General features: G+C 47.5%; 2 protein-coding genes across 10 annotated transcripts in view; one reads left to right on the top strand and one right to left on the bottom strand.

Moving 5' to 3' along the window:
• Window positions 1-13,582, top strand: part of SMOC1 (SPARC related modular calcium binding 1) — a 135,250-nt gene extending 121,668 nt beyond the window's left edge. For 3 of the 6 annotated variants that reach the window (XM_075105777.1, XM_075105775.1, XM_075105780.1), the window contains 3 exons: window positions 1,505-1,752; window positions 8,035-8,085; window positions 10,044-13,582. In XM_075105777.1, the coding sequence (XP_074961878.1) occupies window positions 1,505-1,752; window positions 8,035-8,085; window positions 10,044-10,060 (316 nt within the window). In that variant the 3' untranslated portion in view covers window positions 10,061-13,582. The remainder of the gene's footprint in view (window positions 1-1,504; window positions 1,753-8,034; window positions 8,086-10,043) is intronic. The other 3 variants (XM_075105776.1, XM_075105779.1, XM_075105778.1) reach the window with 3 other exon arrangements.
• Window positions 13,583-21,660: 8,078 nt separating this feature from the next.
• The window catches only part of SLC8A3 (solute carrier family 8 member A3), a 113,630-nt gene continuing 108,829 nt past the window's right edge, over window positions 21,661-26,461 (bottom strand). For 2 of the 4 annotated variants that reach the window (XM_075105770.1, XM_075105772.1), the window contains 4 exons: window positions 26,284-26,408; window positions 25,646-25,745; window positions 23,815-24,090; window positions 21,661-23,489 (listed from right to left, as the gene is read on the bottom strand). In XM_075105770.1, the coding sequence (XP_074961871.1) occupies window positions 23,113-23,489; window positions 23,815-24,090; window positions 25,646-25,745; window positions 26,284-26,408 (878 nt within the window). In that variant the 3' untranslated portion in view covers window positions 21,661-23,112. The remainder of the gene's footprint in view (window positions 23,490-23,814; window positions 24,091-25,645; window positions 25,746-26,283; window positions 26,409-26,461) is intronic. The other 2 variants (XM_075105771.1, XM_075105774.1) reach the window with 1 other exon arrangement.

Raw genomic sequence — 26,461 nt, 5'->3', positions numbered from 1 at the left:
TTCTGCATGTTGTAGACTCCCCTTCCCTAGTGATTTAAATTGCCATGGCGGTAATGTGGGGTTTTATTTTTCAGGCTTTGTAGCTGCATTTTAGAGGGAAAGCTGGTCATACTGGAAGGTCAAAAGAATTTTCTCCCTTCTGTTTCCCAACAAAGGGATTTTCAGTGACCATTTAAATATATATCCTACCAGTTTCTGAAGCAAGGTTGGTGGCAGTCTTAAAGTGTGTTTTATAAGGTACATGAGTTCATATTTCCCCATCAGCAAGAATGCCCCAAACTCGCTCCAGAATTTGGCTGCCTGCAGCACACACAGCTGTCCCTCTCTCACTGCTGGGGAAGGAATTAGGCAGCAGCTGGAGGTGTCTCCTGGAATAAGTCAGAGCAACGAGTGCCAATGTGGCGTGTCTGACTACCTATTCCCTAATTTCCATGCACTGAAATGCTTGATTCTTGGGAAGAGAAAGGCTCAAGACTTAGCCTTGTTTCAGCATCATTTCAGCTTTCTCCTTTGGCACACTCATCGCATGGAGAAAAGACAGACTCGCTTAGTGCAATTCTTAAAGAATTCTTCCTTAGAAAGAGTTTCTTCCCTGGTTCTCTGTGTCACTGAGGAATAACCCCTTTCTGCCACTGCAGAGCACCAGGCACCACTTAAATGGTATGACATAACGGTCCCTGTTCAGTGATGGCTTGACATTGAATGGCAGCATTCCCTATTCATGCATCTTCAGCTGTTGCTTTTCCTCCTGCTCCTCTCTGATGTTGTTTGTTGTTGTCCACAGAAAGAAAATGTGAGCCAAATAACGTCAAACTTGTAATATCACAGTGAGTAAGAAATGAAGCAAACAAGTTGCCAGTTCCATAGCATTGCTTTTAATGGATTTGTGGTGCTTGTCTGCTGTGGAATTCTTGTGTATAAATCAACCATGTGAAAAGCATTAAGTATGCTGAAAGTACAGCACAGGAGTTCAGATCATATAAATAGATAGAGCAAGAATGTTGCATCTCGCCAAGGACATTTTCAAATAATGAATGTGTCTTGCATTAAATGAATTTGTTCCCTTTCTGAAGTCTAGATGTTGCTATCACAGAAACTACCATGACAGCTGACAGTCACAGCTCGCCTGCTGGTAACTTGAATGGGAGCCCAAGGGTCGAAAGGACCATGGAGAATGCCTCTTGCCCTCTAAAGGCGATCATTCTGGGATTAGGCAGAGTTTCAGCAACTGGTGTGAGGAGAACCAGAGTTACTGTGAGGGTATCAGTCTCCAGGAATCTCTTGACACCACTTGTTAATGCTAAAGGACATTTTTAGAAAAGGTTCACCTCTCTCAAAAGAGCCCAGCTGAAAGGAGGAGATTGTAAGACCTGTGTATTTTGCCTGCTTTAAGTATGGCATAGTGTGTTTTTGACTCGGCAAGCTGCTCTGGCTCCTCAGCATGTGCTTGACAGTGTTGGTGAGAGCACCCACTTGTTGGGGGCCTGTGCTTCCTCTGTTCCAGGTTCTCTGAGCCAGACCCCAGCCACACGCTGGAGGAGCGAGTGGTACACTGGTACTTCAGCCAGCTGGACAACAACAGCAGCAATGACATCAACAAGCGGGAGCTGAAGCCTTTCAAGCGTTATGTGAAGAAGAAAGCCAAGCCCAAGAAATGTGCCAGACGTTTCACTGACTACTGTGACCTCAACAAGGATAAGTCGATCTCACTTCAGGAGCTGAAGGGGTGCTTGGGAGTCAGCAAAGAAGGAGGTAAGTGCCTTTCCTTCCTCACTGCATGAGAATAAAAGACTTGACATGGAGTTAGAGCAAGTTCGGGAATCGGTTTTCTCCCAGGTGATTCAAAAGTGGGACAGTTTGTGTGAGAAAATGAGTAGGATTAATACCCTGCCATACAAATGCACTTCATAATTTGTGTTATGGCTCTCTTATCCCTTATCACAGACCTTTGTGCTAAGCACTGTACAGAAACAGGGCAAAAAGATGAGCCTTGCCCAGGACGCTGCTCGTGCTAGAGAAGTCCTTGGAAACCGTAGTTCAGATCAGGTCCGTTCTGAGTAATACGCTGCTAACAATAGTCTGTTGTCTCAGCCATGTAGGTTGGATGATGTATGAGCCAGCACAGACCCAGTCCTTCTCCAGAGACCCTGTTGACTAACAGAAATAATATTTATTTTCATTGCTAAATCCAGCATGCAGGAAAGTGGATGACGCAGAGAAAGCAACTCAGAAAGAAAGTGCAGAAAGACTGTTGGCCTTTTTCAGAGCTAAACTGCATTTTAAGACTGGGGGAGAAATGGGGCATATGAATAACATATTTTCTTTTCTGTTTAGTGCCTGAGCAACCGACCTACCCCCCCTTCCTTTTCTTTCATCTTCACCTCATCTTCTGTTGGGACCTGGACCAAATTGATATTTTTGGAAATTTTATGAATTGAAACTGTTCAACCCAAATTCAATAATTATCAGTTATTCTTGACTGCGGGCAGACTTGCTTGGCAGGAGAAGGCAAACAGGGAGATTCCAAGGGACTAATTTCCTGTGCAGGTGCTTTGGCTGTGCAGACAGCTCTTGTTATAACCTTCATGCCAGTTGGGAAGGGTGGGTAGCTTTCTTTCTCCAGGCTTAAACTTTCCTTAGTTCTTTCCTCAGGTTTAGCATGAGTTGGAAGGGAGTTGGTGGATCTGGGTGTAGGGAAGTTGCCTTTTCTAGGTGCTTTGCAAACATCTTGGTTACCATGAAAAGCCTGTTGCATTACTGGTCAGCTGTGGGAAAGATTCAGCTTCCTAGCCTCCATGAAAGCTTTTTTTTCTTAGTCATCAGTACCTTACTGAGGAATGACATACCAAAATAGCAACCCTGTTCCTTAATTTTATTACCTTCCCAATAAGATGAATATGCCAAATGAGTTTTATTGCTATTTGGCCTGGAATAACACTCTCTGGAATCTGCTGCCTTGGCCAACCAACTGTTCAAAATTTAGTTTATGGAAGAGAGAAAAAAAAAAGAGAGCAAGAAGGAAGAAAATGTGAATCTTTGAGCCCATGTGAAGGGGAAAGAAAGCAGCAAGATGTTGTGAGTGCCTCATGGCACAACTGTTTGCTGAGAGCACAGCCTTGACCTTTCATCGTTTGTTTCATTGTACAAGGACAGGATTGTGTGCAAAAAAAGGCTCTGACCTTGTTTTATCATACCGTTGCACATACCTACTAAAGGCCTGATAGGCCTTGAGGGTCAAAGATATATGGGTAAGTTATGTGGAAGGAGGACTGAGGCGGGCTAAAGGATGGTGAGGGCTAAAAAGCAGTAGAGGGGGTATGGGCAAAGCAGAGAGCAGGTACTGGCATGTAGGAAAGAACTGAGGGAGAGTACTCTAGAGGTGCAGTACGCAAGTTTGTGATGGATCTTTTTTAAGAAGTCATAAATTTGTGAGGTGGTAGATGACATGTTTGCTCTGCTTTCTATTCACAAGAACTTTTGAATTAAGAAATAACCTGTACCTTACACCTTCTCCAACTTTCCTTTATCCTGATCATAGGTGCATGCAGTCAGTCAACTAGTCCATGTATTTGCTCTCTGTTTCTTTCTCCATACTGTGGCCTCCAAACATCTGCTGGGGCTGAGGTTACTGTGGGTCCAAGCCAAGAGCTAGTTGGGAACCTTTCTGATGATGTACTTTCAGTTGTAAACTGCCAATCAGATGAAACCAAAACTTTTCACGGAAATGTTTCTGTTTCAACAAAAGCTTTGCTAGAAAGGTTTTTCTGGTCTGGATTGGATGAGGAGGGGCTGGAGGGAGGCAAGGAAAGGAATCATTTCCCCTTGATATACTTCATTACAAATGAACTTGCCTCAGATGTTCCAAATCCTGATTGGGTATCCAGCAGCATAAGGACTAAAAAGAAGTGGGTCATCATTCCAGGTCAGTTCAGTTCGCCTAGCCACCTGCTAGGCAAACTGAACACTTCTAATGATTTTGAAAATAAAATCTAATACAAATTTTGTAGGGTTTGGGATGCTGAGGAAAACAAATGTTAAGGCTTCTGCATTTTTGTCAGTGTTTTGCTTTTGGGTTTTTGTTGGGATTTTTTTGTGGTTTTGTTTGTTTGTTTGTTTGTTTAGGGTTTTTTTGTTTGTTTTTGGTTTTCTTTTGTGGCCAGTTCCATCCAAACATGGAAATAGTGCTGCTTGAAGGAAGCACAGGGCATAGGTAGATCAGCACTGTTATATGCCTCTTAGGCACTAGATAGTCTAAATAAATAAGATTTATTATGGGAGGATTCAGCATGGATATTCATAAGGACAAACCTGAAACTGAGCTCTTTCCACCTTAGGATCAGATCTGTCCAAGATACATAGTTCTGTCTGTCTTCCCTTCCTCAGCAGGTTCTTGATGCCTGTGGTAACCTAATATGTGGGTGCTGCCAGCCAGTGGTTCTTCAGTGGGGAAAATAGCTGTCCAGTCTGCCAGCAACCCTTCCTCTTTTCCATCCTTATGATGACCCAGAAAGTTGCTAGGAAATCTGCTAGGTCTTGTGGTCACTTTACATAGCTCTTGCCCCTCTGCTTAAACCAGATGGAAAAATGACATTCCTGGATCTAAGAATGGAGTAGTCACAAAGAGCCAGCCTTTGAGGGCTTGCAGAAGCCTGCAAATGGTTTCTTAAACTGTGGCAGAGCAGGCAGAGAGGTAGCTTGGAGTATGCCAGAAACAGTCTTTGCCATCATTTGATCTAGGATTGTGTGAGGAATTGTGGAAGGTAAACAGACTGATTTACAGCCTGTTAAAAGTTAGCATTCATCAGTACACACTACGCAGCCTGAGTTAAGGGGGGAACCATCTGTGATCGAAGATCTATGCATTAGTCAAAAGGCAGGGTCCTTGAAAGGAGGTAGACACGCACTGTAAAGCTTTGCTGGATAGTTACTGGACCCATAATTAATAGGAGTCCAGTGATCTTGGAGAGGAGGATTGTAGATCTGAACAAGCCTTTTACTAGTTGTGCTGACTGCAAAATGCTGCCGTTGAGTTTTACTTCTATATTCTTCCAAATTCGGAAGACAAAGTCAGCATTTTGTGCACACCCAGAGAGGAGCTAAGGGATTAAGCAGCAAAGAAATTTCCTGTCAGCTGGTGGAGGGATGTTTCTTTCTGCCAGTTCAGATCCCATGATTGCTTTGCCGTCCAAGAGCTTGTCAGACGGTAGGTGTTGGGTGCGCTTCACAGGCCATGAGGACTTCTGGGGTGGAACCCAGCCACTGTCTCTGCCAACAGCCAGCTACCAAGAGCACAGTCCAGAAACAGGATCAAAATGTCTTAATTAAAAAGTGTGTGTGTGTGTAATTAAACATCATGTCACTTTCTACTGGAGCTGAGGAAATACTACAGAAAGAAGGAAAAAAAAGGGACAATCTAAACAGTAGATTTAATTCGGTGGTGTTTGGTATCTGCAGAAGTAACTGATTCTCTGTGTACTTGGGAGGCCTCTGGGAAGGAGGATGCTCCATATCACTGCTGTGCAAGCAGCTGTGTGGGAGCAGGAAGCAAGGCGCAGTCACCTGGGAAGGGCCTCTGAACCGATTATGACAGAGAAAGCTGACAAGTCTGAGAGGCTATGAGAAAACTGTAACCAGGTAGTGACTGAGTTAAGGAAATTCAGAGTACATATAATTGCAATTAGATTAGAATGTAAACAAGCTCCACTTGTTCAGTGCTTGTTTTAGTTTGCCTTATTCAGATATCCCCCTTTTGGAGGTCAGTAGAGATGCTGTAGTTTGTCACCTTTAATCTTGAGGGAAGTCACTGATGGTTGGTATGAATCAGGGCATCAGTATTGTGTTGAGGACACAAGAGAAGGCTTGTGTATAGTGTGTTCCTCCCACATCAAAGGGTGAGAGCTTCACTCAGTAAGTCTGAGGAATCATTTCTACCTATAGAAAGCTGTTGGGGTCTCCTTTGGGCTTTTCGTTTCAAAAGACACATGGCCTAATCCAGCGTGGCTACAATTGTTACCCAAAATAGTGTACTTGTGAGGCTCAGCAAATACTCTGTGTTATGGAACTTACTGAATGATGTTATGTTACCCTATAATACCCAAGGGCTTCCCACGTATATGTTAGTAACCTGCTGTCACTATCTGCCATATTCCTCCCTCTCTTTCATGTCAACTTAATGCTCAGTGCAGTGTTGCTTTGGTGGGGTTTTGTCTTCTGTAGGTATATGTGGCTGGGCTGTGTTTATATTGAAGGCAGCTGGCCGAAGGAGATACTCTCTGCCTTTGGAGTGGCAGGCAGAGAGCTTCAGGGTAGTTTCCCAGCACGGATGTATGGGGCCAGACCCACGGAATGCAGAGAGCCCTAACCAGGCTGCTGGAAATGTGTGCCCTGCCCAGCCTGGAGCATCCCTCCCATTTCAGGGATGCTCCCTGTCTTTTGCATCAACTTCCCTGGATCTCCTCGCCTCTTTCCGCAGACAAATAGGCCTCATTCACAGCAACGCACAGTGGTCTTAGCTGCACTGGGAGTACAAAAGGTGGGGTTTAGGTTTTCTGAGGACTCCCCGCGGGCCCGGGTCCAGGCCCAGGCGCGGGCCCAGGCCGTGCGCGGCCCAGCAGCGCCCTCCAGGGGCCCGGCCCTGGGCTCGGCCCGCCCTCCGCAGCTCCGGCCGGCCGGAGGATGCCGCGGCTCGTAAAGGCCCTGGGTTTTTATTGCCGCCTCCCCCCCGGGAGAGTCCCAATTAGCTCTGGAGGAATCTACCTCTTGGCAACAGAGCTCTGCTTTTTATACAGGGCGCAGAAATAAGTGAGCAACACCAGTTCCTCTGATCTCGCCAGGGCAGATGGCCAATACGAGGCCGGCATTCGGGGGCCTTGAAGTAACTTACTATGTTTATACAGTTTCTCTTATTAACAGTCTCCAAAGCCAACAGGTTGTGCTTTGCAACCCATTTCAAGCTCAGACACTGCCACCTTTCTTTCCCTCTCTTTTTCCTTCTCAGTTGTTCCACCTCTGTCCTGCAGCTCAGCCTCCCGTCCCCCAGGGCTTCCCCAGTCTCACCCCTGCTCTCTCAGCTTCTGCTTATCTTGCTCTTGCACAGAGCTAAATTTGCTTTAGCTGTGAGCATGCAAAGTACTTCACGTGCAAAGCGAGCTGGGCAATCAGGTGGGATCACAGAATGTCCTCAGCTGGAAGGGACCCACAAGGATCACAGAGCCCAACTCCTGTCCCTGCACAGGACAGCCCCATGAATGCACAAATCAAAAATAAGTCTTAGGCTGTGCTGGAGTGGAGGGTGGCAGCAGGCCTACTGCTTCTGGCTGGGAACAGAAGTTCCCGCTTCCAGCTAATCCCTCATCTGAAATCACACTAAGCAGCTAGGAGGAAATGTAAAATGCTTTAGAGAGCTCTTGTAATCCCTGAGCTGTCTGTACCAAGCACATGGTAGGGACAGGTTTATTACTGAGGTGAGAACCCTTGTCATGAGCTCCATCAGGTGTAGGGTGCGTGTGTCCATATCTCACGACGCAGTCACAGCTCTGCTGTCTGTCCCTGCCCTTCTGCCAGGTAGGAGTTCAGGTCTTTGATTCTAGGCACCTGATTGATTGTTTGGTCCAAGCTAAAGATTTAGTAAACTTGGGCTATCTGTATTGCTTACACCTTCACTGTTCTGGCTGCCTTCTGTCTACGTGGCATTCTTTTGCTTGCTCTTAGCAAAAACTGGGAAACTTCATGGCACTACTTGCATCCTTCCTCTCTTCTTCCTCCTTCCACGTTTAGTTTAACCTTGCAATTGTTGCTTCTTACTCTCTGGATGTCATGATGTTCAGATACTACAACGCCAGGTATTTAACATCTCTTATCTCAAGCATATTAGTCTGACTCTTGCATGTGAATCTCAAGGAGTGCTGGCAGGACTTGCTGTGTGTGCACTCAGAGGAGCTCCTTTGAACCTGCCCTCCAGCAGTAGGCAATGGGGAAGCTCTTTTGTCATGCCATGGCATTTATTGCCCTTAATATGGTTCTTGGATTTTACAGGTAGCCTGAGCAGTTTCCCCAATGGAAAAAGACAAGGCCTTAACCCTTTCAGTGAGTATCTTGTCAAAATGTTTCCTTTTTTTCCTGTGATAACTATGTGTCCCAAAATTCGTTCTCTCCTGCTCTCCTGTGTTCACAAACGTCTGTACAGAAACAGCTGGAAACCGAAGTCGTTCATAAGAGGTGTGAATATAATAGCATGGAGCTCAGCTACATAATTGCAAAGTTCAGCACTGTGTCTTCAGCTGGGGCAGACAGTACATTGCGAAGGGATTAGAACAGGATACAGCAGCTGTGGGATGAACACTCTTCTACCCTATTCTCCCTGCTTCTAGCAAGCAATGACTTAGGTGATTTACATTACATTACTCCGTGGACAAGTTCCCATGAAGACTCTTCTCTGTCCCAGTGAAGGTCTGCTCTCCTCTGTATTTTGTGGCAGTGAATCACGCCCTTTCATCAGACATGAAGAACAACTTTTATTTGTTTTGCTTTTAGACCTGCTGTCTCTTGGTTTAATTGGGTGCTTCTCATTTTGGACTGTGAGAACCAGTGAGCAGTTCTCCCCTGCTTATCTTTCTCCTGCCACTTGGTCTATAGCTCCTCCAATGTAAGTCTGGTTAGCCTCCTTTCTGTGTCAAAAAGACCTAGGTTATGTATTTGCTTAATGACAGAAATCTTCACACCTCTTGCTGTGCTCCTTACCTTTCTTGGGTTACCTTATCTGGTCCTGATGAGATGGGCTGAACAGAAAACTGAAGATAAAGATCAGCTAAGCCTTATACATTGCTGTAGTGATGTTTCCTGGTGTATCCTCAGTTCTGAGCATGTATTTGATTTTTTTTTTGTCTGCTGCTAAAAGCTGAGCAGAGACATTCAAAAACTTGTGTACTGTGGCTTCAACCTCTTTCCTAGTCACTCAGAGCACTTAGGGTAGTGTAGCTCATCCCTGCTTCCCACTCATGCACTGTGTTCCACACATAGACATTGAAGTCAATCCGCTGTTTTTATGAGCTGGTCACTGAGCATTGTGAGTGCCTTTTGCAGAGCTGTGCAGTCAATTTCAAATAATTTTGCATTTGACAATATGCACACCCCGTGCCAGGGCATGTTGATTAGCACCAATCCCAGTGCAGCCTGTCTGGTAATCTTTCTTCTTTCTGAAAACTAAATCCGTATTTTTACCTTCTCTTCCATGTTTTCACCTGTAATTAATCCACAGGGCTCTCACTCTGATCCCATAAGAGCTTTGATTCTTTAAGAACGTTTGATGAGGGGCTTAACAAAAGCTATCTGAAGAAACCAGCACAGGGCTGTGCGCACCCATCTGGCTCACTAAGCAGCACCCTTGCATCATCCACTGGAACACTAATGGCCTAGCAGGGTCCTGGGCCACCCAGCTCCAAGTACACTGGATTCCCACCACAGATCCAGTGGCTTGATAGGCTTCAGAGCTGCTGGAGCAGGCAGGTCTCTAACAACCACTGAGCAGGGAGACTGCTGCATTGTGCTGTTGCAGAGGTGGGGAGAGGTGGCTTGCCCTTGCTCTGCATGCCTGCCTACTAGGGGAGGAGGCAGCTGCCTGCAGCTCATGGGGGAGATGGTGGCAGGGCAGCCTGGCAGCAGTGAGCTTCTGTATCAGCTGTGACAGAGGAAAGAGCAAAGGGAGAGATGTTGGACCAGTTTTTTGGCCAGACTGCATGCCTATGTACAAGGAGGGGGGAGGGAGAGAAAAGTAGTGGTTTATGTTTAAAGATACGTCAGTTCCCAGGGCTTGATGTGACTCATTCAATGGTTTTTTCAGCCAGGCTGTCTCATTAGCCCCTGGTTGTTTTCAGCCTCACAGCTTACTCTGGGATCTCAGCCTTCTGGGGCCGTGGCTGCAGCAGAGACTATACTTTATCAGTCAGGTGCCCATTTAGTTTTATTTTGCCTTTTTTCCTCACTTTCTCTGCTTCTGTTTTTTTTTTTTTTTTTTTTTTACCTCCTTTCCCACCCCACCCTTTCAGTAGGTCGCCTGGTGTAGCAGCAGAAGACAGGAAGGGAAGGCAGGAGCCAACCCAAAGGAAAGAAAGATCCAGCAACAGACGGACAGACACCTTGCTGCTCGTGAGCAAGCATGCAGTATCAGCAACATCCAACGTAGCAGAAGTGGCACCCAGAACGTTTGCACTTTTTAATAATTGGTTTGGGTTTGGGTTTGTTTTTAATTGCTTTTCAATGCCATTATCTAATACTTTGGAGAGTAGGGGGAAGCAGGATCATGACTTTTAAAAATTGGAACAGCTACTGATGACATAAAATTGAGTTCGCTGGCACTCGGAGAAAGAGAATTTTATATACTGTATATAAATATATATGTAAATTGTACAGTTGTCTTGTACAGGGTTGGAGTCACTGTTCTGTTCCTCCCTTTGCTTTTGAAGGCTGTTAGGGTTAGAGGGACACTTTGCATTTAATGGATTACAGCAATGCATTCATTTCTGCCACCAAACCATCATTGAATTGCAAACCTTAACACCCCCATGCAAAAAGGAGCAAGTATATCAGCATGACCTGTGCTTGCAGATGTGCATGCAGTGCCCTAGATACCAAACGCTTCCTGAGAGCAGCTGAAACCCTTCTTTTCTTACTGTAAAGCCCTGTGCAACTCACAGGCAATTGGGCTTTTGAGAGCACACAGATTTCACCTATGTATTGGTGCACTGCAAAGCTGCTTGAAGTAGGGATAGAAAAGGGTTGTATTAAGGACACACAAAATTAATTTCTGCACTAGTTGCAAGTTGGGCAGAAATGAATTGCAAATGTGTTACTATCCAGGCTCAGAAGATGTGCTTAGCAAAGATGTGCCGTGCCTTGGGAATCTAATGCTGTAGGAAGGACGTGGGAGCTGTAGGCCTAGTAGAGTCGGTGAAGTCTTTCATCCTCCTCGCTGACAAAGCGCTCATCTATATGTTGTACAACAATAAAAATAGAGATGCCTGCTAAAAACAGCATCAGCCTGGCTGTTGCTTTGCTGAAGAGCAAAGAACATATATGTCAGTGCAGAAAGACACAATCATGCTGCTGGTCCCCAAGAGTCTGTTTTACTCATGTTTCAACACTACAGCTTGAGCCATGATCACTGGTTAAGGTCTGTCTGCAATAACTATTCTTGTTTTGGTTGTTATGAATCTCAAGCTCCTCTCCTGCACAGTGGCGTGCCTGCCTAGCTTAGAGTATCCACTTCACCCAATTCACTGTTACCAGTACCTCCGGTGCTATCACACTCCAGTGTCCCATTACAGTAACAGTGAAGGCTTGGATAGAGTAGCCTGGTCTCTTGGAGGCCACAGGGGCTGTTTCAACTACCAGCAGTTTTTCCAGAGCTGTTTCTTACTTAATCTCAGGTATAATTGTAAAGGTAGCAGTAGGGCAGGGGCACCCATGTCAGCAATCCTAGGGGTGGGCAGAGTGTGATGGGACACAGTGTTCTGCTTTGTGCATTTCCAACCACTGGCAGCACTTGCCTGTTCATAGGAAGTGTTCTGAGCAGCCTCCCACTTCAGACCTGGTGATCCTTGTGCCACTTGTCATTGGAGCAAGAACCTGTAGTTGGAGACGATGACATGCCATGCTAATATGAGATCACACCAACAATTGCTTGTAACAGCTTTGCATTACTGTAGAGACTGGGCTTGTCCCTTGACCAAAGCTTTGTTGCTTTGGTAAAAGATGTTGCAACACAGCACCTCCACTCTGTGGCATGTCGTCATGATGATAGCATGAGATAAACATCACAGCAGGAGTGTCCTGATGCATAAATTAGTGCCTTGTTGATAGAACGGAAAGCCAAAAAAAACCAAACAAAAAACCCACAACAGAAAAAACAAGCCAAAAAATACCTGTTTATGAGTAGTAATAACTCTTCCTCTGGGAAGTAGATTGGAGCTAAGTAAAGCATTTGGCATGGCTGAAAACACCTCTGGTAATCTCTGAATACATCACACCATCATAATATAAAGAAGTTGTCTCTTCAGTAAGAGCAGATCCTCCTGCTGGATCTTCATGGTTTTTCACGTACAATCTATGTGCTTTTTGGCCTGCAAGCTCCCATCTTCTTGATTGCATCATCTCTTTTTAAATGCCCTGGGCGCATCTTATGTGTGTTGAAATGATTTGGTTTACTGTATAGTTAGAAATGTCCCTATCACTCATTAATCCTATTGTAGGAGCAAAGAATGAATCAAACTGTATTAAAAAAAAAAACAAAAACCAACCAACCTTCTCCTTTTTTAATATGTTAGTTTTAGGAATTAAAAGCTCTGGCTGCTGGGCTGGTGTCTGTTTTGGGTTGGTTGATTTGTTTGGGTTTTTTTAATGTGTAGTTGCATCCAGCAAAAGCAGCCACTTGGATGCCCACAGGAGTTCTGTCAGCCAGCCCCTGGGGCTGGGCAATGCCCCACAAGATTGCGGGGGGAGTGCAGAGCTGCTAAAAGTCACTGCATCTTTTCTTCTAGAAATGTCAGTAAACCAACCAGCCAGTGCTCCTGCCTGTCACATAAATCCTTCTGCAAACCTCCTTTTTCTCATCCTTGTGTCCTTCCCCTCCAAAAGGTCTCCATTCGCATGTAGTTTGTAATTAAAATTGGGTCAGTTCTTCAGGGAAGCCAAACCAAGGGGCGGCTGTTGGTGTTAGCTTTGGTATTGGTGAATATTCATGTTGCTATGCTAGAGCTGACTTCATGGATGGATTTGGGGTCCAAGCATTATATTGCTTTCCCTTTTACTTTCACGAGACAAGTCCAAGTCCCCTTATCCTGACTTGCTGGGTTTGCACAGGCCTCTGAGCAGCTTCTGGCAACACTTGTACATTGGCATGCAAGATCCAGTCAGCACGATTATGTACTGACAGGATGGAGGTTGGGTTGCTTGTTCTGGGTTTGTGCGTTGGAAGGTCATGCAGACAGCACTGGTCCTGGTTCATGTAACCCATCCTATGAGTTGTCCAGTCTGTACTCATCAGAAGAGAGCAGTGCCTCAGCTCCCCTTTCCCCTTGGTGCTTTTATTGCCAGATAACTGGCCAGCCCACCTGGCTGTCATGCCAAATGTGTCCTTATCTGGCGGTGGTAAGCTTTCTGCTGCTCTGCCTTGCATCAGTAGTATCCTACTGAAGCTGGGGCATGGGGAGTGTCAGTGTTGTGCCTGGAAGCAGACCCTGGGCATGTCTCTCCTCATCCTTCAAGTCCTCCTGGGCCTCTCCAGCTCTACTTTGAATGACAGCTGAAAACAGCTGGGACAGAGAAGAGAACCAGGGCTCCACAGTGCAAGTCACCTGCTCTTCCTGCCAGAAGCAAAAATCTTTCCTCTTTTGCTGATGATCTGAGGGTGTAGCGTGTTGGAGGGAACTGCATTATGGTGGGATTCATCCATGTGAAGGCACCGCTTTCCATGGCCTGAGTTTATATTGAACTTACCCTGCCCCAGAATATATCTGCCTATGGCATTGTTTGTTAGACTGAAAGGCATCTGTTTGATTTTGGTTTTGTAATAAAATAGGTAACTTTTGCTCCGGTGTCTTGTGGTGGTTTCTTGTTGAATCATTATTTCCGGAACTTCTCCCTTCCATATACTATCTACCTGCACAGCATCATAGGAGAGGGAAGGGAACTTTTCTGCTCCCAGACTCATCTGTCAGCCTTTGGTTGGGATCTGAGATCCTTGGATGTTTCTCTCCTGTGTGTAAGCCTCTAGGTTGAACTGAAACATGTCCCAGAGTGCTTCTCTGTGGTTTGATGACAGCAGCCTGAATCTGCCCAGGCTGCTTTGAAAGGCTGTGAAGCTTCAGCAGGAGAGTAGTGCACCCACAGAAGGTGGGGTGCACGGCCAAGTGGGATCCCATAGGACAGTCTCCCTAAACCAGGGATAGAAGACAACAGGTACTGCACCTCACATTTCCTTATCCCCGCTGACCTGGGGAGCCTTCATACTTTACTTTTGCAGGTAAGGCCTCACTACATGGGAGCCTGAAATACTACCTTCTAGGTGTTGTCCAAGACCTTTTAATCCTCAGTTGTGACAAGTAGCAAGCTATGCTGGGAAGCTGCTGCTATTGTAAAACATGCTGTTCCCTAGGCTACAGGGAGGTGCTACTCATCGGAGGCTGCAGCACCAGGTCCATGGCAGAGGAGGCCACACACCATTCGCATCAAGCAGATGTGATCACTGTCTTTGTCATTTCATTTGATCACATGTAAATCTTTTGCAATTAATAAGGAGCCAACTCATTTATTGCACATCAAAGGGGAGGCAATTGTAGTCCCAAAGGGAGGTTTTCAGCTTGTATAGTGGTCACAGGCTGGCTTGTTTGTAGACGGGCAGAGAGGGGGTCTGCTAAGACTTGTCTTTAGATGCAAGTTCAGTGATGAAAGGAGAAAATGCAGGGATGAGTGGCAGCCAATGTGGATTTGTCAAGAGTAAAACGGCAAACTGAGCTAATTTCCTTGTATTACCAAGGTAACAAGTTTTGGGCTAAGGGAGACGCAGTAGTTGTCATCTCTGGAGCTCTGCAAGACAAAAATAGGAAAAGAATTTTTTTAAAAACAAAAGCAATTCTTTGGCCACACTTCCTGTTTCTGGGATCAACATAAGGTACTCTGAGAGGCCTTCACCCTTCCCTGGTGTGGTGCAATAGTTCTGCAAGCAAGTCAAAAGAACTACAAAGAGCTTGCTTCTGCCTCTGCTTCCAACAGTGATATTGCCAGAAGGTTCTTCCTCCTTCCATGTCTCTTTCCCCCATATCTTTGACATAACTAACAAAATCCATATGCAGAATGCCGACCTTCTGACTTCTCAGCAGCCAGCCTTTGCAAGCCATTTCAGGCAAAATAACTTGGTAACCCTCCAAAAGCTGACACTAAATTCAACAGCAGGATCTGCAGAAGTGGCACTCCTTAGTTTGGAAAACACCTTGAAAACAAAGTGAGTTAAAAAAACACCAGCTCGGGAACTAGGTATAACAGCAACTGTTTTCTATGGAGTGTTTGCCGGAAAACCTGAGGCTGGTTGCTTTGGGAAGCAATGATGCTGTCTGCCATTCTGTATCCAAGGGCCTGCTTACTGATTGCAGTGTCTGGTTTTGTTTTTCAAAGATGCCTTGCCTGGGCACAGCAGGAAGCCTCTAGCTTTCCTTCATGAAACACCACCAGCTCTGTGCTACATGTTGCAGCACAAACCTGTATCCCCACCTCCCACAAAATCACAAATGAACTTACTCCACGTTATGTTGTTCTTTCAGCACACAGAGGAGCAGTGGCCTCGCTGAGTACGTAGCCAGTTGCCCTTGAGGACAAGGCACTGGTGGTGGTTGGCTCTCTGCTAGCTGCCTGAGCTAGACCTGCACTGTGCTCCAGGCAGAGGGGTGCATGTCAGGTGCTGAGGGAGGCAGAAGTTTGTGGCTCCTGGAGGTTGAGGTTTCCTCCTTTCTGGTGCCAGCTGGAATAGCAGGCCCAGCTCACCTGCGTGCGGTTCACAACTAGGTGGCCCTGGTTTGGAGCTCAGTGCAAGATCTGGGAGTCTGGAGTGCAGATGAATTCAGCTCACCTTACTAAAACAGACAAATTCAGTCCCAGTGCAAAACAGATCCTTAATTAATTGCTTTTTGGTGTGTGAACAAAGGACCCGGAATGGTGCGTGGCCTTCATCCTCAGTTTGGTGAAATGAGTTCTTCTGTAGCATCTCATTGCTGTGCTTCGAGCAATAAAAATTGCAGAGTTTGAATGTCCATCATACAGGACAGCTCTGGCTTTGCATAGCACAAAGTACCATTTGTGTCTTCCTCAGTCATGGTTTTGGCTGGGACCACTCAAGTAATCCCTGCTGACTTCACCATGTCAAGAAAGAGCTGACACAGCATTTGGCAGAAGAGATGGAGCTATTTCTGAAGTGACTTGGGTGTTCTTGCTATGAGCTGGCAGATTGTAGCAGGCAAAGCTGTATGAAGGTGGCCAAAGTTAGATCTGTTCATCTGCAGCCAAACATGAATGTGAGCTTTTGCATTTCTTGGGCTGTTATGATTGTTTCAAGTGTTCAGATATTTGCTGCAAGCGTTTTCTCCTTGAAATGCAGTTGAATAGCAGACCTTTGTAAAATGAGTTAATCTAAACTACTTTGACTCCAAAAAATAAGATATCAAATATCAATGAATTCAGAAAACTGGTGGGCAGGTTCTATCAAGAGATGCCCTAAAGGATAAAACAGATCTGAGAACTGATAAAAGACCTAGTCTCAAAGTCCCAAGAAGAAACTATCCTGCTGCAAGGGAAATGAAGTAGAGACCAATAAAGGGATCAAGAGATCTTCAATGTCCCAAAGCACGAAAAGTTAAAATACGAAATGTGAGACTGGTGTTGGAGCATTGTGCACTACATGTGAGATTCCAGGGGGCATAAGGATGACATGGCAACATCACCTGCTTAGAGAGGAAGAAAAACCTAGGGAATTACATACCTGATGTCCTAATATCTCTCTGTGAAAACTTACAAGAGCGAGCTACTTACCAGTTATTCTGTAATCCCCTAGGCAGGTTTATAAATTTGTTTAAAAAAAAAAAAAAGCTGGAATGGGTTTGTTGATGTTTTGCTGAGGACAAATCGTATCAAACTAATTTGATTCCATTCTTTGACAGGATAACTGGCCTCATGGCTGGGGGGGGGTCAGCACTAGATGTGATATGTCTTGACTTTGGTAAGGCTTCTGGCACTGTCCCAGAAGACATTCTCGTAAGCGAGCTGAGGAAACACAACCTATTTAGATTCACAATACATCGAGCTCAGTGTCAAAGTCAGAGAGCATTCTGGGGAAATCTTTCCAGTGGCTGTCCAGGGTCCAGGTCTATTGAGGATTTTCATCAGCAGCTTTACTATAAAATTTCCCAGTGATATCCAACTGGGAGGGACTGTGAGTACCTGTGAAGGGTAGGAGCAGTATGCTTGATAAATTGCAGAAATAGTCCAAATCAACAGAATGAGTTTCAGCATAGAAGCACGCAATGACCTGCTGTGAAGCAGCCGGCGTGAATGCGGAAACACAAAGCAAGACCCATCAGGCAGCAATCCAGCAGAAATGACTGCTCAGAGGCTGGAAGAGGAGAAAGTGGAGAACCTGAAGGGCTTTACCACATACAAAATGATCTTATGACGAGGATAGCACTCAGTTGTTTTCCATGCCTTTGGGAGTGAAACAAGAAGGAAAAAAAAAAAATAGCAGAGCCAAAACCCCCCCACATTTGGGTTTGCTGTTATTCTTCTACCCAAGATACTACTGAAGAAGAGGAGGCAGTCAAATCTCTTTTGATAGCTTTTTTAAGACCTTATTGGACAACCATGGTGTTGATAGAGGCATGGAGGTGCTCTGTACAGTATGTCTTAGTGCTAAGGAGGTCCCCAGGGAACGTTTTGAGAGTAATATTGAAGCTTTTGTGTTGAGTCTTTTTTTTTCCCCCTACACCTTTTCCATGCACTTATGTAGGCAAGTAATGCTCACAAAATGGGACCAATGTTTCTGTAATGCAAGCTTATTTTCTGAAACAACAGAGACATCTTCCTGGGAAGGTATTTATAACTTCATATCTTACGTGCCCCTCCCCTGCCCCCCCAATCTTGATTGGAGGTTTATTTCTTTAATTCACCTAGATTTCATACCAGTTATAAAGTGCTTCCTAGACCTGCGTTACTTTTTATTGCATTCTTCAAACTGGGCCAATTTCTGAGTGCACGCCCAGCAATGACTAGTAGGTAGGTCATGATTTTTCCTTTAGCCTCAGCTCCTGCTCAGCTTGGCACATGCGTGGCGCAAGCAGTGGTATTGTCTGGGACATGGGTGAATGGTCACATTCAGGTGCACTAGGAACATCTGATACATTCATCAACCTCACATCATGCCTGCAGGCTCCATGTCTAAGCTCAAATTACCACCTGAGGCCAAGTGTGGGGAAGGGTTGGGTTTCCCAGTTCAAGGTGGAGAGGGGCCAAGGGTTTCTGCTGCTGCCAGCAGGGCCAAGGGTAAGTGACCACCCGCCCCCCCCCGCCGGCCACCTGCTGGGATGCCCTGTGAACCTGGGGTGCTGGTCACTCCCCACCACCACATGCTGCCAGGCGAAGCACAGACCACCCTGGGTGAAGGGAAGGCAGACCTAAATGTCTGTGGGATGGGTAAATCTACTCATGGTGTTAATTGTCTAGATATTTTAAATAGCTCATTTAAATACTGCGAGATCCTTAATTCCCTTCCCCCTGTGGAGGCAAGTTGGGAGCTCTGTCTTCTCTGCTGGGAGGTAAGTGGCAGTGGCACACATAGCTCTGTTACTAACAAGCTGGCTGCCGCTGGCACGCACACACACACAGATGACAACGGTCATTAAAAACATTTTTTTTTAATCATATAATACTCCAAAGGTTATTCTTAGTGACAGGTGCTTTTCAGCTTGTGGCCAGGGCCAGCCAGAGCTCAGCAGCTGCTGCTCCCATTCATGCGGGCTGGCTCCTACACCAAGGTCAGGGCTGCGACCAACTCCCTGGCAGAATTAACCCAAAAAAGCTTGTGTCTGGTTTTTTTTTTTTCTCCAGGAAAAAAAAAAAGGAATTCCAGGTGAGCAATACAAGGAATGACCTGCTGCCAGCTAATGTAATTGTGACTGAGGACTGAGGATGGGTTGAAATTTCCTGGCTTTGAATGGTGGCATGTCCAAGCATGATCAGATCTCCTGGATACTCTTCTGTTACTATTTATATCTATCGTATTGTGCTATCAAGAACTGAATGATAGTTGTTCCTCAAAGGTCTTGTTACCAATCCTTTATCTCAAAAGTATCCAGGTACCACAGTACCAGGTGTCATCCAAAATTCTTTCCCAAAGCAAAGTGCTATGCTGGTGGAGCCATGCAGGTAGGCGTCATCCCACCCCAGCAGTGGGCCAGGGTGGTTGAAGCCTGAGGTGGCACATGCAGCTGATGGGAGCTTCGCCTTGCAGATAGTGCTGTGAGGTGAGGTTGTGTTGCTGCTTTGGGATGGAGGATGTTGGTGGGGTCCTCCCATACCAAGGACAAGTGGCTTACAAACCAATCCAGCAGCTCCAGCTGTGGAATCAGAGGAAATGTGCATCACAGAATATTTTTGTGTTTAATTTGTGCTTGTCCCGAAAAGCCTTGATCACGCCAACAATACAGTAATTGCCATAAAGGTGACAAAGCCCTGGCTTAAAAACCTTTGCTCAGTGACTCTAGCAAACACTGCATTCTCACTGTACTGTACTGCACCCGATTCCCTGATGCTCCTGCCACTCAGCCCAGCTTTGTCTGGGATGGCGTCCTTCAGTCCTGGACCTAAGCCTCAGTACATGTGGGGTCTGGGATGGCTCTGCACAGTGGTGGCAGCCTGTCAGCCCCAAAGAGTCCCAGCCTCCCACCACCACCACCAGCCCCCTCACTGAAGTCAGAGGCGATGGCTCCTTTCCCAGAGCCAGAGCATGTGAGCTTCCCCATGGGGTGGGAGCAGGCAAAGGGGGCATCCTTGGGCTCCCACAAGGGTTACAGGCTGCACCAGCCCTCCCTTTGCTGCAGAAAGGCCCATGGGGACGGTTCTGGCACAAGGCTCACTGTAAAAGGGATTTTTTGGGCTCAGATACAAGTGGGAAAGGCAGACAGCGGTGATGCTGGGTGACGAGGCAGCATGGTACCAGCCAAACCTGGGGTACAATTCCTGGCCAGCTTGAGGGTTATGGGCAAGTGGTGCATCTTTGCAAAACTGATTTTTACCCAAAGGCTAATTTTTGACTGGCATCTGTGCAGCACAGCATCATATGGATGGCAAAACCCATGGGGTGCTGGGGGTCCCTGCCATGGCAGCAGTGGTGGGAAGGCAGCCAGAGGTATTGCTGGCCCCACACCATGCATGGTCCTTAGACCATGCCCACATACCATGGCAGGCCCCAGGGACAAAGCAGCTAGCTCCTCTGTCGCCTCTGCTTTGCCTTCCTGATGTTAAGGTGTGTTACGTATCCACAACAGCAGCAGCAAAGGGGCCTCAGCGAGGAGTGGCGATGGAGGGGAGAGGGAGGCTGAAAGGTAAGCGTGCGCTGCCCAGAGCACGAGGGCTGCCGAGAGAGGCCAGTGGCTGTTATTGCAGGCTGCCATAGGAAGCTGACTGGAGAAACAACGGGGAAGGAGCAGTGACAACAAAAACTCCAGCAAAATCTCCTCGCTGCCAGCCAGCCAGGGGCAAGCACTGCGGGGTCATCCTGGCAGCACCGAACAGGAGGGCTGGGGCGGAGCAGGGGAGCAAATCAGCTAGAGCCAGTGTGAATAAGTGCAGGCACCTGCCCAAAGGAAAACAGGAGCAAGCAGATAGCTAGACCCAAAATAAAACACAAAGGCCTCAGAAGAAAAAAAAAATTCCCAAAGGCAACAAACTTGCTTTTTTCAGCTTGCATATTTTTTAATGAAGTAAAAAATAAAAATAAAAGAAAGAAACACTCCACGGATGTTGTCGGCCTGACTCAGGCTGCCCTCGTGCATGGAGGGCACCAAGGTCCCCATGCAGTTGGCACTCATGGCAGCCAGTCCCCCACCCACCCACCTCTTCCCCAAGGTCATCTAAAGAAGGACGTGGATGAAAAGTACACGGTGGACACAGCACAAGCAACAGAAGAACAGCACGGCAGCTCCCCAGGCTGGGCTTTACCCGGGGTGGGTAAACTGGCATGGGTAAAATAAGAGCTCAACAGATTTATTTTTTTTTTAATATATCCAAATCAAAACCAGCAATGATAACAACTCCACCCTGGGCCCCGTGAGAGCTGCACTTTACACCCCCACAGACAACAGCTGGGGGGCTTTTGTAATTTTTATTTCAGTGTCACACATGTGTTCTGGGGTCCCTGGCTGGCGGGCAGCAGTGGTGGTGGCCGGCAGCAGCAGCAGCTGCTCTCAGTGGCTGTTGGCACACCCAGAGGCTGGAAGGACCAGCAAGCTCAGCAGGAGCCTGGACTCAAGGTTTCTTGCCCATCTTTGTCAGGCTCTTTCCAAAAGGCATGGCAAAGGGAGGGTAAGGAGGCAGAGGTCGGATGCTTGTTGGCTTCAAACCCAACGACTTTCACCCACGGTGGGTTCCCACCGGCAAAGCTCCTACGTCTCCTCTGAGAAGGATCCTTCTTCTTTGCCTTACGTGTATACACACTTATATAGAGATATAGATATCTGATAACCATTTTGTATGAAAATAAATACTTCATCTCTGTCTTAAGGACCACTCTCATCTAGTCACCTGCTTTAACATTACAGCTTTTTTTTGTCTGTGAGATCCTTGTTCCCCTTGTTTTTCCCTAACCTGTGGCTACCTCCTCCCTGCCTCCTGGGGCTGCAGAAAGCACTGCAGCAGGCAGAGATGTATCTTTTAGCAGCCCCTGTCTTGGCACCTCCCAAGATTTGGCTTATTATATGGAACTTCATGAAGAAAATGTTTCCCTTTACAGCACCTGTTTCTTGACAAAAGAAATTAACTAGCTTCACCTTGAAAACACTTTACAAAGCGTTAGGCTTTAAACTCTCTTCCAGGGTTGTCAATTAAGAAATATGTTTCTAGATAGCACTGTTTATATAGATATAGGTATAGTTTTTATTTATTTTTATTACCAACCCAACATTTCACTTTGCAGCCATTGATGTAATTCATGACATACTCTAGTGGTGGTTTGTTTTTTGGTTTTGGTTTTTTTTCCTTAAAATAAATGCACTTCAAATGAAAAGGATGCCTTTTTGTCTGTCTGGTCTTCTTAAAAGGTACTCGAGATGCTACGGGAGTTCTGATGTGGGTGGCAGTTTTTAAGCCAGTACCTTTCAATGGCTTGAAGACCACCAGCAAGATGTGGGCGCTGTGAAAACCAGGGTAGCAAACGCGTGAAAGGGCACCACACCACAGCTCAGGGTGGCACAGCACTGGGAACGTACAGGCACGCTATCCGGGTTTTCCTGAATTCATTCCCACCTCCGAGCAGGAGGACCATGCAGCAAACCCACCACGACCACCACCCCAAGGAGCCGGTACCACTTTCCCTGGGGCCCTCGCTCCCCCCAGGGCAGGCTGTTCCTGGGTAGCCGTTTATTTCTTTATCAGTTGTAAATTAACATGATTTTCTCTCCCTGCAGTACCACAAGCTAGAAGTTAATTATACAAAGAGAAATGCCATAGTCAAAATATACATGGTACGTTATTATATTAGAGGGTTGGGGTTTGGGTTCCCCCCACATCCTTTTTTTTTCCCTTAGCCCAGGCAGGTGATTGAGATGCTACATGCTCCAGCCTTTGTCACTGAATGTGTGTGTGTCTGTGTTTGTATTAAAAATATATCAGTCTTGCGATGGTCTTAAAAAAGAAAGAAATGGAAGGCGGCGCGGGAGGAGACGAGTGATGGTGAGAAAGTCCTTTGACTGTGTCACAGTCTTTTCTGGCTTCAAAAAATACACATGTTCAATTCCAGCACTAACGGCAGCTTGAAGCTTTAGAGTAGATTTTAAACATTTTTCTGTTGTAGAAGTAAAAAAAGAAAAAATATTAACCAAGCAGCGTGCCCCCCCAACCAAAAAGCAACAAGCAAACGAAAGAAAAAAAGAAAAAAAAAATTCCTGATCAGCCTTCCCAACCAGTAAAAAATAAGAAAACAGCTCCTTACAGCAGAGGGATGCTTGGGAGGAAAGCAGACAAGGCCCTAAGGGAGAGGTGGCCTTTGGAGATGGCTGAAACTTCTTAATCTCATTGAATGGGGTCAGTGGCTGGGTTTTTTCTCTTTTGGTTTATTTTAACGCTTGCCATTGTTGCTTCCTTTTCTTTTGTTTCATTTTAGGTGGGTTTTGTTTGCATTTATTTTTTTTTTTTCACTCTGTGATAGTTTTGCCTTTCTTGGCACCCAGCCATCTGATCATTTGGGCAGTGGCGGCCCCTGACAGACAGCTGTCCCCTCCGGTGAAACCATGCTTACAGGACCGGTGTCCAGTGAGGTAACGGAGGAGGGGGTCCCTCCCCCCAGCGGCACCGTCCCTCCACCACCTAAAACCCCTTGATGTAGCAGTAGGCCTCCAGGGTGGCGAAGAGGATGTACAGCAGCCAGAGGCTGATGAAGAGCAATGTCGTGGCCAGTTTGCACCCCCGGGGGCCACCCAGCTCCCCCCCGATGTGGGGCCGCCGGCGGTAGAGGAGGACGCTGATGCAGATGAAGGCGAAGATGGTGAAGAGGGTGACGGAGAAGGCCAGGGTGCCCGCTGACACCTGGAACTCCTGCCCCTGCGATGCCCAGTAGATTGCCGCCACTGACCACGCCAGCCCGATGCCCAGGAAGACATTGACGGCATTGCTGCCTGTGACATTGCTGATGGAGGCGTCGGCATAGACGTCCTGGATGGCCGCAGCTTTGCTGGCGAACGTGTCTGGGGTTGGAGGAGGAGGGAAGGAGAAATCACTGGGGGTCCAACAGGAGAAATGGGCAACCCCTCATGTCTGGGGGACAAGGGAGGCTCAGGCATGGCACTGGCCAGGTCGGGACACGGATCTCTCCTGGTGCACACCCCCTCCTCCCAGGTCCAGGGACCCCATGTTGCCACCAAGTGGGGTGCAGACCTTGCCTGGGGACAGGGCACTGTGGAGCCCCTTCCCAGCTTGAACACCATCCCCATGATGGAGCTGTTCCCCTGGGAGAAGAGAGCCACTGGAGGACCTTCCTCCCACCCCATTCCCTCCCTGTGGCCACCCCACCTGGTACAGAAGTGCCGAAGGCGACAAAGATGACAGCAGTCACTGAGTCCTTGAGGCCGATGGTGCAGCCAAAGTGGGAGGCAAGGTCACCGATGATGGCTGTGAGCATGCCGATGATGAGGATGGAGACGACAAAGCAGGCCCAGCCATTGCAGTACTCAGTGGGGGGCACGCAGGCAAACAGCACCTTCCAGAAGACTGTCAGGAAGTGCATCACGTAGTCAAAGCAGGATGGCAGACGCTCCTCGCCAGACTCATCCTCGTCCTCGTCACCTGCTACAAACAACACAGAAGGAGAGGTCCAGCGCTCACGATGGCACAGGTCAAGATTATTATGGGGGTGGGCTGCAGCACATGCTTGACTCCCCCACCGCAGGGGTCCAGAGATACTGCTCTCCTCGGACAAGGTGGCGTGGTGCTGGCCATGACAGCGGGCTCAGGGCACATCAGCTCCTTCAGTGATGAGTGAGGTTTGGCAAGAGGGGTGCCCCCCCCGGGACACCCCAGAGGGTGCAGGGCTGGGGAGTGGCAAAGCAGTGCTTTGTGCCCACGGAGAGGCAGCCCCATCCCCGTCCCTGTTCCCACCCACAGGCAGATACATAGTATGTAGTCAGCCTGTGGAGATCACTTTTGAGGGGCACCATGAAGTTACATGTGCAAATGATATTTTGAGGGGGGTGAAATAGCAGAAAGCGATAGAATTGGGAAACTGGAGTGACCTCTTGGTCCTCGTGTACCAGAGCACAGGCTGGTGATCAGCAGCACCCCAGCAAGACATCTCTCATTTGTGTGAGGTTATCAGCAGCAGCGCTGCGGCCCCTTGGAGGGGTTCTGTCCCTAGCCTGGTGGGCCAGGTCAGCCCCAAGGGCTGGAAGCACTGCTGGTCTTTGTGCAGAAACAGGACAATGGAAATAAACTGGTAGAAGAGAAGGCAGGTAGGGAGCGAGCACAGAGCAGATTGCACGGGAAGGAGAGCGGTGGAGGAAGAAAGAGGCAGGCCTGCTTACTGCAAGCATGGAAGTACTGTTTCCACAGAATCGGTTTTTCTTAATTGCTAGAAAGTAGAAAACTGAATACCCCACACCTCTTCTTTCATGTCAGAAGACACCCTCGTGGCTGCTGGTGTCAGCTCCTGCTCAGCTGCCTGCCTGCTTCCCATATTATGGTTGGGTGGACAACAGCCCTTCAGCAAAGATGCCAAACCATCAAGGAAAGGTTCAGAAAGGTGGCTGAGTGTCATTAATGGCACGGACATGCCTAAAATGTCTGCTCCATGGCTGCCTGGCTCTGGAAGTGGTGAGCTCTCTCAGGCTCCCTGGGCAACAGCTGGCAGGTGTCTGGGCCTTTTCCTCTATCAGCTGCTGCCTTGTATGGCAACATCTCCTGTCCACATGTGGTAACCCTCCCTACTCCCAGAGACTCTACCAGCAAACAGGACATCTTCCAGCAGCAGGAGCTACCTGAACAGGATGGCACTGAGCACACCAGGAGCCAGCAGCCCAGCCAGGATGGGAATTTGCTGTCTGTATGCTGCTCATCAGGACCCTGAAGCAGCAGGAGCCACCACCAGCAGAAGTCTTTGAAAACTGGCATCCTGGATGGCTCCACACCAAAAGATGGATCTCTTGGGCTCCCATCTAATGTATCTGCAAAAACCTAGTCTATTTTGAGCAGAGGAGCGTTTTGGCCTGGCTTTGCTGATGACCACCATGCACACAACAGCTGAGCAGCACTGACCAGGCAGATGCTGTCTCCTGAGCCCAGACAGATCTCATCCCAGGCCTCATGAACCCTGGGGATGCTGGTGTGGGTTTTCTGGTGTCCCCCTCACCTGCGCTGACGGTAATGGCCTCCATGAACTGGTCCCTCCAGGAATGTGTCCCTACAACCAAAGCCAGGTTTGTCTTCTTAATCAGCTTGTCCACAGTGCTCTGTTGTGGGAATAAAGATGCACAGCAATTAAACTGGCTGCTAGCAGGTGAGGCTGATCTTGCAGTGCACTGTGGTCTCATGGGCCCTTCCCAAATTATTGGGGTGCCACGAGCAATCTCCTGCCAGTCAGATGAGCCAATGACTGGAGCTGGGCCCACCTTCTCCCAGGCTAACCCAAACCTTACCAGAGATTGCTTCTTTGCTACCACTTACTCCAGATGAGGGTCCTTCTTCCGTCACCCCTGTGTCACCAGAGATAGCTTTGCTCCTGCCCTGTCCTGTACAGTGGCAGCTTCTGCTTCCAGCAGATCTCCCTCGTCTTCCTCCCTTCACCTCTGCCTACCAGCAGCTACATCCCCTGGCACTTCTTGTAGGCTTCCCCCATACCTTATTGCATTGCATACTACTTTTCATCTTCCAGCAGCCCTTTCCCTGCACATGCTCCCACCCCCCGCCGCCTCATTTCTGCTTTCCATAGCTGCTCTTCAGCGCCACACAACTTTCCCCTCCTGGAGGGTACCTGGGACAACTACTGACCTTGAACTCATAGGACTCCTCAATGATGACTTCTAGTTTGGGATGCTCGCCAAGTATTGGTTTGCCCATCTCTGCAATCCTCTTGGCTTCCTCCTCTTCAACAGTTAGCTTCCTCTCAGCCACCTCTGTGAAAGTAAGGTCAACACCAAGCTGTAGCCAGCAGCCCTGGAGCACTAGG

Source organism: Phalacrocorax aristotelis, chromosome 10 (genome assembly GCF_949628215.1).
Source record: "Phalacrocorax aristotelis chromosome 10, bGulAri2.1, whole genome shotgun sequence".
Classification (NCBI taxonomy): domain Eukaryota; kingdom Metazoa; phylum Chordata; class Aves; order Suliformes; family Phalacrocoracidae; genus Phalacrocorax; species Phalacrocorax aristotelis.
This window is presented reverse-complemented; position numbering and strand designations above follow the sequence as displayed.